Source organism: Heterodontus francisci, chromosome 1 (assembly GCF_036365525.1).
Source record: "Heterodontus francisci isolate sHetFra1 chromosome 1, sHetFra1.hap1, whole genome shotgun sequence".
Lineage (NCBI taxonomy): Eukaryota > Metazoa > Chordata > Chondrichthyes > Heterodontiformes > Heterodontidae > Heterodontus > Heterodontus francisci.
Window position 1 is genome coordinate 108,245,763 of NC_090371.1, and position 10,628 is coordinate 108,256,390.

A 10,628-nucleotide genomic window follows, 5' to 3' on the forward strand; every position below is an offset into this window, starting at 1 on the left:
ATTCTTTTATTCCTGATATACCTATAGAAAGCCTTAGGGTTTTCCTTGATCCTATCCGCCAATGACTTCTCGTGTCCTCTCCTTGCTCTTCTTAGCTCTCCCTTTAGATCCTTCCTGGCTAGCTTGTAACTCTCAAGCGCCCTAACTGAGCCTTCACGTCTCATCCTAACATAAACCTTCTTCTTCCTTTTGACAAGCGCTTCAACTTCTTTAGTAAACCACGGCTCCCTCGCTCGACAACTTCCTCCCTGCCTGACAGGTACATACTTATCAAGGACACGCAGTAGCTGCTCCTTGAATAAGCTCCACATTTCCATTGTGCCCATCCCCTGCAGTTTCCTTCCCCATCCTACGCATCCTAAATCTTAACTAATCGCATCATAATTTCCTTTCCCCCAGCTATAATTCTTGCCCTGCGGTATATACCTGTCCCTGCCCATCGCTAAGGTAAACCTAACCGAATTGTGATCACTATCACCAAAGTGCTCACCTACATCTAAATCTAACACCTGGCCGGGTTCATTACCCAGTACCAAATCCAATGTGGCATCGCCCCTGGTTGGCATGTGTACATACTGTGTCAGAAAACCCTCCTGCACACACTGGACAAAAACTGACCCATCTAAAGTACTCGAACTATAGTATTTCCAGTCAATATTTGGAAAGTTAAAGTCCCCCATAACAACTACCCTGTTACTCTCGCCCCTGTCGAGAATCATCTTCGCTATCCTTTCCTCTACATCTCTGGAACTATTGGGAGGTCTATAAAAGACTCCCAACAGGGTGACCTCACCTCTCCTGTTTCTAACCTCGGCCCATACTACCTCAGTAGACGAGTCCTCAAACGTCCTTTCTGCCGCTGTAATACTCTCCCTGATTAACAATGCCACACCCCCCCCCTCTTTTACCATCTTCTCTGTTCTTACTGAAACATCTAAATCCCGGAACCTGCAACATCCATTCCTGCCCCTGCTCTACCCATGTCTCCGAAATGGCCACTACATCGAGATTCCAGGTACCAACCCATGCTGCAAGCTCACCCACCTTATTCCGGATGCTCCTGGCATTGAAGACGACACACTTTAAACCAAGTTCTTGCTTGCCAGTGTCCTCTTGCATCCTTGTAACCTTATCCCTGACCTCACTACTCTCAACATCCTGTACACTGGAACTACAATTTAGGTTCCCATTCCCCTGCTGAATTAGTTTAAACCCCCCCGAAGAGCACTAGCAAATCTCCCCCCCAGGATATTGGTACCCCTCTGGTTCAGGTGAAGACCATCCTGTTTGTAGAGGTCCCACCTACCCCAGAAAGAGCCCCAATTATCCAGGAAACCAAAACCCTCCCTCCTACACCATCCCTGCAGCCACGTGTTCAACTCCTCTCTCTCCCTATTCCTCGCTTCGCTATCACGTGGCACGGGCAACAACCCAGAGATAACAACTCTGTTTGTTCTCGCTCTAAGCTGCCACCCTAGCTCCCTGAATTTCTGCCTTAAATCCCCATCTCTCTTTCTACCTATGTCGTTGGTGCCTATGTGGACCACGACTTGGGGCTGCTCCCCCTCCCCCTTAAGGATCCCAAAAACACGATCCGAGACATCACGAACCCTGGCACCTGGGAGGCAACACACCAACCGTGAGTCTCTCTCGTTCCCACAGAACCTCCTATCTGTTCCCCTAACTATGGAGTCCCCAATGACTAATGCTCTGCTCCTCTTCCCCCTTCCCTTCTGAGCAACAGGGACAGACTCTGTGCCAGAGACCTGTACCCCATTGCTTACCCCTGGTAAGTCGTCCCCCGCAACAGTATCCAAAACGGTATACCTGTTGTTGAGGGAAACGGCCACAGGGGATCCCTGCACTGCCTGCTGGTTCCCTCTCCTTCCCCTGACGGTAACCCATCTACCTACTTCTTTTACCTGAGGTGTGACTACCTCCCCATCACTTCTCTCAACCTCCGCCTCCCGAATGATCCGAAGTTCATCCAGCTCCAGCTCCAGTTCTATGTTCCCACATGGTGCAGGAATTGCAAGCAAGCGTTCCCTCTTTTAGAATCTAGTTAGTACCTTGTTTAAAGTATTAATTTTAATTAATTCCTCTAAACCTGCTCTGTGCTAATTCACTTACTGTTATACTTGCTTCAATTGAAATTTTTGACTTTGTGCTCCTAATTTAAACTAATGCCCTAGCTTAGAGAGAAGAAGAGAAATACCAACCAATCACTTAATCTCAACTTTGTTTTCAAATCCCTGCATGGCCTCGCTCCTCCCTATCTCTATAATCTCCTCCAGCCCCACAATCCTCTAAGATATCTGCACCTGCATAGAGTAGACAGGAAGGACCTGTTTCCCGTAGCAGAGAAGTCAATTACCGGGGGCACAGATTTAAGGTGATTGGTAGAAGGATTAAAGAGAACATGAGGAAAAACCTTTTCACCCAGAGAGTTGTGGGTGTCTGGAATTCACCACAACTCATTTAAAAGGTACCTGAACATGCACCTCAAGTGCTGTAACCCGCAAGGCTACGGATGATGTGCTGGAAGGTGGGATTAGATTGAGCACTACCTAGTACCAGTACCCCAAATCAAGATGCTATTGCTAATTAGTGGTGACACGACTGTTTCTGGTGTTGCAACTGTCGGAAAAAGTCTAATGATTACATTCATGGTGAATATCACGTCAAAAACTTAGAATGGATAAGTGTTTGTTCCATTATTAGTAATTTCCCCTCTGAGGAAATTAATAATCTGGGTTTGATTTACAGGGAATCCATCTGAATATATTTTTTGTTTACTTGTGGCATTATTTTAAAGTGTGCTAATGGGACATTCAATTCTGTCTTTGGACCATGCCTAGAGATCATATTACTGTTTTGTTTGAAGCTATCTTAGAATACAGTAGAGGTATATAAATTTAGAACTGTATACCAGCTGTGTTTGTTACTTTCTAATTAATGGATTACATGCATTAAAACTTTCTTTGGTGTATAAATAAAAGATGAATGCAACCTAAATTATGTTTAATACTTCTTTAGTCTGTCCCTTGTCAGTGTTTAATTAATTCTCTTGAAGCTTTGTTTACATAAAATATTTAATGTTGCATATTAAAATAATCATAGATGATTAAAGCTACTTTTGTATTCCAACATGCTTCTATATTACGTTTATTAGATGCAAGTGATAAATAATCACCCATGATTTATATAATTGAATGTATTTCATTTCATGCAGAGGAATTTTATAGGCGTACATCATATTTGTCTGATTCCTTCTAATCTAGGATGTCGCACGTCCTCCAGTTTGAGGAGCAAACAAGAAAAGTGAAAGATGCAAACATGCAAGATGAAGACACTTTTGAAATACATGATCCCCGGAATCCAGTGAACAAGAGACGGAGGGAGGAAAGTAAAAAGATCATGAAAGAGAAGAAAGAGAGACGATGAACCCCATGCCCCCATGAATAGAAGTTGTATGTAACTGATGAGTTCTGTCCTAGTTATATGGCACTAGATGATGTCTGCTAGTACATAGGCAGCTTGATGCAGTCTGTAATATCACAAACTTCGAAGATGATTCTTACTGAAAGAATAAATTTTCTAATGATTTTCCTTGAAATAGCTAGAAAATAAATTTTATTATGTCTGTTTTACTGTTCTTCTGCAGTCCTATTGCAACATATTTATGTCTCCTATTCATAAATTACAGTTTATTTATCTTTGTAAGGCCAAGTAACATAACTGGTGGAATACTCAGTCCATAGTCATAGATTCATTCTTCATTCATCATCCTTCACATGCCATAACAGTAAAGCCTAGATTGGTAGGATCTGGTAAAACTACATATAGAGCACACATATCATGGCATTGCAAAAAGGCAGGCCATACACAGTTTCATATTCCCACAATGTATAAAGCTACAGGTCTGCACTTATTTGTTTTTCCTCCGCTAAAGGTTCTTTGCTCCTTGTATCAGGTTTCTTGTCACCAAAGTTTCCAGCGTTTCTACAAGGGTAGGTTACATAAAGCAGACATAGGGCTGAATTTTCGCTTTGGGGGTGAGAAACAGGAGCCAGGACTGTTTCCAGGTCCCAAGATCCTCCCCCCCTCCCAATGAGGTGGGTGGGGGGATGGGCGCAACAGTCACTCTTTGGGATTTTCACAGAGGCACCCACCCAATTGGATTGGAGACAGGTACCCTGTTCAATTAAAGGTGGCGGGCAGACTCTTGAAGCTGGAGGGCCAAACAGAGGCCTTTCAACTTGAGAGGAGCAGCCTGCTGCAGTAAAGGGTAAGTAACTGAGAGGGCATTTCGACATGAGGCACGCTCTCACCAACTTTTTCTAAAATTTAAATAAAAAGCAGCCAGGTCACCACTATGGGTGGAGAGTTGGGTGGGCTGGGAAATCCCTCTACAGGCTAGCCTATGGCAGCACCTGCACCCAGGCAGGCTGGGAGGGCATCCCAGCCTGCCACTGGATGCCTGTCTCCATGCAGTTAAACTGCCCCCTGTCAAATCGGGAAATTGGAGGCCAACTGGAAAATCCCAGTCGGCCTCCTGTCAGTACCTTTAACAAGGTTTTAACCTATTTGACTACCAGCCTCATGGGGACGGGCAGCCTTGCCAGGCCCCGAACCTGCCTTCTCTAAAGTGACCGGAGCTGGGACCGGTGTCAGGAAACCAGCACACTGGCCAGAGCCAGTATTTCCGGACCCTATCATCCTCTGTTCCCGACCTCAGTGGGGCTCAAAAATCCTGCCCATAAAGTATCAGATATTTTGCTACAATCATCCTCCCTGGGTTAATGTGTTTCTTTATATTTGTTTCTGAGCTTAAGATGTCAGCACTACGCAAAAATCCTCCACCAAACATTATACTCCTTTTCAGGACAAGTAACCAAAAAAACTCTGCATTTTAGATTTTATGATAGCACAGGCAACATATCTTACGCTCCCTAGACTGCCTTATAATAAGCAAACAACATGTATGTTGATAACTTAAAATAAATCTATTTACCCATGTTGCTTCATCAGTCTGTTATTAAAACAGCAAAATATCTTCAAAGAAGCCTAAGCATGCTAGAATCCCTGATCAATATGCTTCTGTTATGACCACTGATAATAGCAGTTTCTAAAATGGGCTGGACTATAAGCAAACAACAGCATGAAAAAGGGATTTTCCAGTTGGCCTCCAATTTCCTGAAGCGACGAAGGCCACAGAAAGACAAAAGTGAATCAACATTTCTTTTGATTGATAATGCATGATATGTTGAATCATGGACCTATAGTTCTATATTTGGAACTCAAGTTAAAAATCCCAATCATGCTTAAATTTCCCATGTCTCTCAGCATTTTAAGCATATGCATCATTTCCCCTGTCTGGTCTTTTCTGTAATGAAAAAATGAGTTTAGCCTCTCTTCATAGTTTAGAGATCCTTGTCCTGGAATCATCCTTAAATCTGGCATCTCCCATTCCCTTAATGTGTAGTAGAGGGCATATGAAAGAGTATGGACTATACCCATCTTAAGTTTTTGGTGACAAGCATATACACACTAGGAAACATAAACTGGTCGCCCACACCATCAGCACTCCTGGAGTTAGCTATAACACTGACCCTACCCAACTCCCATTGGCATCTTTGAATTCCGTTGCTGCATGCTAAAAGCTAAAAAGATTAAACATGGATAAAATAGGAACTAGTTGCTATTGGATCTGGCTTGAGGAAGGACTTGGATAAAGATTGAAAGAGTGGGGTAGGCAAACCTGCAAGCAGTCAGCATGCATTGGTGGGGGGGTGTAGTTGGTGTGGTGGGGGAGGTGAGGAGTGAAGGAACACAGTGTCAAGATGGAGTGAAGAGGGTGGAGAGAAGAAGGGAAGAGAGACCGTGTCAGCATGGGGAGGAGAGGCAAGAGTTCATATCATGGATTGGAGCAGGAAAATAAGTGACTGAAAGGGACAAGAAGGGGAAACAGAGTGCCAGCATGAATGGACAGAACAGAATGGCAGCCTAAACTGGATAGAAAAAAAGGACTCCCCAACCTCACATTGAAGTACCTCCTCTGACCTTGTGGGCTACATTCAAATGGTAATGTTATCCATACTTCACAATGTTCTGCTAATACATCAGGCTGCTTTTTACATTCCCAATAAGCGCTAATAATTGCAGTAGTTAATATATTACTAAGTATAACTAAGTGTTCTTTATATTGCTTTTGTCAACACATTATATTGAGTAATAAAAAATCGAGGAGCCAATTTTGTCTTTTGGGCGGTGGAGAGTACTGGCCAGCTCCCCATTCCGGCTACAAACAGACTCCAAAGATTTTAAGGCCCGACCTTACTTAAATTTGGCAGGTAAGTTGTGGAATGCAAAACAGGCTCACCAGATTGAGGCCTCAAGATTGAGCTGCCATCAAGGACAGTTGTGGGGGAGTTGGGTCATGATCATGGAAGGTGGGGTGTCAGGGCTGCAACAACCCAGATTACTTTTATTTTTCAGGCCTGTAGGAGTTCTCCTCCTCCAGAGCCCGAACCAATAATTCAACACTCAACTTTTGGCGGGCCTCCTCAGTTTCGTTGTCGTGGAACTGATTCGGGTCCTATTTACATCATAGGACCTGATTTCCATATTAAAAGGGTCTATCATCTGAAACAGGCAGGCGCTTTGGACACCCAGTGGTAGGCCCCTTTCCAAATGTGCTAGTACATCACTCATGTTAATGAGGCAGTAAGACTACTGATCACAGTTTGAGGTCATTAATGCAAGGTAAAGTCAATGATGATTGATCCCACATGGTTTAAGTTTGGTGTTTCAAAAAAGCTGTCATATAAACTGTATTTTTAAAAATACAAGAGTGGGCACCTAATAGATGAAATAGGTTAAAAGTGGATATCCAATGTACTAATTTTTGTGTAGCTACCGTGGGCTGCCTAATCCATAATTTACAGCACATTTCTTGTACTTAGTATATGTGCATAAAGAGGTATTGTGATTAGATTGTCTGCTAACAGACTTCAAGAAAATAGATTAACTGAATATGAACTTGTTCATTGATGGATTGCAGAAGGAAAACTGCTTGTGATGTTTAGATAAAATGTTAATTCAATTACGCACTATATTTCAGTTTCATAAATAATATAAAGGCCTCTGATTCAGTCAAATTTGGAATTCTCTGCAACTGACAACATACAAAGAACTCCAAGAATTCAGGATAAACAAAGATACCACACAGGAATTTATTTCCAACCTGTTCAGTCTCCTTATATTTTGAAATAGCTGTAAGATTTTCACAGTACCATGCAAGTCAGAAACAGAAAATGTAAAAACTAAAGGTATGCAAATGATAGCATACTCCAAGTTGCAATCTGTGGAAATTAAAGGACAAACTGGCAACTCCAGGCAGCTATTGAGGGGCTAAAGTGATCTCCAGAAAGCAAAAGCAGTGGTCTGTAACAAGGAATGGGCAAGCATAATCAAACAATTTAGCAGCTGCCGCTTAGGAGACTGGGTCACAGAGCACACATGTTCAAAAGAGATAAGAATAAGAGAAAAGCAACTGAAAGATTTAATAATACAGAAGTGGTCACTCTAACAGGTGAAATAGGTTAAAAGTGGATATCCAACTTGCTAATTTTTATGTAGACAGAGACTTAACTTGCAGAACTAAGATGTCTCCTGGAAACTTATGATATAGGCAAAGCATAGAAAGTAAAAATAAGAATATAAAAATGCTGCAATCTGGAGTTACAGAAAGTTCCTCAGAGTCCATTGGGCTACAAAGAATAATGAATGTGTGATTGAAAGACCAAGAACTGTGGGAAGGATGCTCATCAAGGTACAGAAAAGGAAATTTCAGTGTTTTGGGCATTGAGGGAGAAATAGAAGGCCAAAGGCTAAGAGGAAATCTTGGCATCAAGGAAAAGATGCCAAGATAAGATAAAGAGCTAGACAGGAATGCCAGTCATACTGCCAGGAGCAAGAGTATTCACAGGCTTGCTACAGGTTCATGTACATGAATCTTTACATGACTGATGCACAGAGGATTGAAAGATGTTTAGGTGGTATCTGCAAAAACGGCAAGTCATTGAGTTTAGCATCACTCAGCTGTCTTTCTCAAAACTTGGAATTTTGATTTGTTAATATAGTCTGGCCATTCAGTACCATTTTGAATCTACCACCACGTTATTAAGTTTCAACGTAAGATGGCTCCAAGTGCTATTTTACAGGAGCAGTAACATCATTTCACAGCAAATATCAGCAAAACACGCAATATTCTCTTTTTGTGCTGTATGTTTACCAGGTAACAATTAAATGCGCATGGCAAATCCTGTATGCAGAGTGAAAGAATGTTAACATATTTTTGAAATAATAACAGTAAAAAAATTCTATATCTTTATAATTGAATGTGCACAATGTTGGCTTTACCAAAAGTTCCACAAAATAATTTTTTTAAATCACTCTTACAATAAATGTCAACTTAACATATAGGGAGTAATTTTTGTTGAGAGCAGATATCAGACAGGCAGAGCATGCACTGCATCTTTCCAAAGGAGTTGGCATGAGGCCTGTGCTATTTTCATTAGCCTAATTTAAATGGAGAAGTGGCAGAAAATGTCAATGCATCAGCTCTGTACCCAGGACCTTTGTTGCAGTGCAGAAAAAATGTTTAATGATGTGAGCACTCCATTTACTTACCTTTTCTCCATATCTCTTGATACCCTTACCTAAAATCTATTGGTCTTGATCTTGAAAATGTCAATTGACCAAGTAGGGGAGAGATTTCATGTTTTCCACCATTCTTTGGATGAAAAATTGCCTCCTGATTTAATTCCTAAATGGCCTAGTTCTAATTTTAAGATTATGCCCCACTCATTCTCCATTTCCTGACCAAATGAAGTAGTTTCTCAATATAGAGTCATAGCGTTATACAGCACAGAAACAGGCCCTTCGGCCCATCGTGTCCGTGCCGGCCATACAGCACCCAACTATTCTAATACCATTTTCCTGCACTTGGCCTTTAGCCTTGTATGCTATGGTGTTTCAAGTGCTCATCTAAATACTTCTTAAATGTTGTAAGAGTTCCTGCCTCCACCACCTCTTCAGGCAGTACGTTCCAGATTCCAACCACCCTCTGGGTGATAAAATGCTTCCTCAAATCCCCCCTAAACCTCCTGCCCCTTACCCTAAATCTATGCCCCCTTGTTCTTGACCCCTCCGCTAAGGGAAAACGTTTCTTCCTATCTAACCTATCAATGCCCCTCATAATCTTGTACACCTCAATCATGTCCCCCCTCAGCCTTCTCTGCTCCAAGGAAAACAACCCTAGCCTTTTCAGTCTCTCTTCATAGCTGAAATGCTCCAGCCCAGGCAACATCCTGACGAATCTCCTCTGCACCCTCTCCAGTGCAATCACATCCTTCCTATAGTGTGGTGCCCAGAACTGTACACAGTACTCCAGCTGTGGCCTAACTAACTCTTTATACAGCTCCATCATAACCTCCCTGCTCTTATATTCTATGCCTCGGCTAATAAAGGCAAGTATCCCATATGCCTTCCTAACCACCTTATCTACCTGTGCTACTGCCTTCAGTAATCTATGGACAAGTACACCATGGTCCTTCTGACCTTCTATACTTCCTAGGTCCTACCATCCATTGTATATTCCCTTGCCTTGTTAGTCCTCCCAAAATGCATTACCTCACACTTTTCAGGACTAAATTCCATTTGCCACTGCTCTGCCCATCTTACCAGCCCATCTATATTGTCCTGTAATCTAAGGCTTTCCTCCTCACTATTTACTACAACACCAATCAAATCCCTTTCTCATTTTAAAGACCTCAATTAGATCATCCTTCAACCTCAAGAGATTACAAACCAAGTTTCTGCAATTTGTCCTTGTAACCTGATCCTTTAAACTCTGATATAATTCTGGTGAATCTGCGCCATCTTCCATTCAAGGTCAATAGTTTGGTGCCCAAAATGGAAATCATGGGCAGCACAGTGGCGCAGTGGTTAGCACCGCAGCCTCACAGCTCCAGCGACCCGGGTTCAATTCTGGGTACTGCCTGTGTGGAGTTTGCACGTTCTCCCTGTGTCTGCGTGGGTTTTCTCCGGGTGCTCCGGTTTCCTCCCACAAGCCAAAAGACTTGCAGGTTGGTAGGTAAATTGGCCATTATAAATTGCCCCTAGTATAGGTAGGTGGTAGGGAAATATAGGGACAGGTGGGGATGTTTGGTAGTAATATGGGATTAGTGTAGGATTAGTATAAATGGGTGGTTGATGGTCGGCACAGACACGGTGGGCCGAAGGGCCTGTTTCAGTGCTGTATCTCTAAACTAAACTAAACTAAATTGTTCTGGCATTATTCACATTCCAATATGTGGTTACATGATTTGCAAATATACATAATAAACATGTGGAAATTCTAGCAGTTATGATTAATATAAACCACAATTCCTTTACTCATAATGTAAATGTGTCTTCCTTTTTATGTTATTTCATTGTATTTCTTACAGTTTTGGATTTAGTTCCTGTTTACTTGCATTTTGAATTAAGTATTCTGTTGGATGGAAATGATCACATTAGATGAATGTGACAGAGTTTTGCATTTCCACATATTGTATGTTATC

General features: G+C 42.1%; 1 protein-coding gene across 2 annotated transcripts in view; it reads left to right on the forward strand.

Moving 5' to 3' along the window:
* Positions 1-3,616, forward strand: part of cwc27 (CWC27 spliceosome associated cyclophilin) — a 422,942-nt gene extending 419,326 nt beyond the window's left edge. For both annotated transcript variants that reach the window (XM_068034150.1, XM_068034143.1), the window contains one exon: positions 3,282-3,616. In XM_068034150.1, the coding sequence (XP_067890251.1) occupies positions 3,282-3,444 (163 nt within the window). In that variant the 3' untranslated portion in view covers positions 3,445-3,616. The remainder of the gene's footprint in view (positions 1-3,281) is intronic.
* Positions 3,617-10,628: the final 7,012 nt, after the last annotated feature.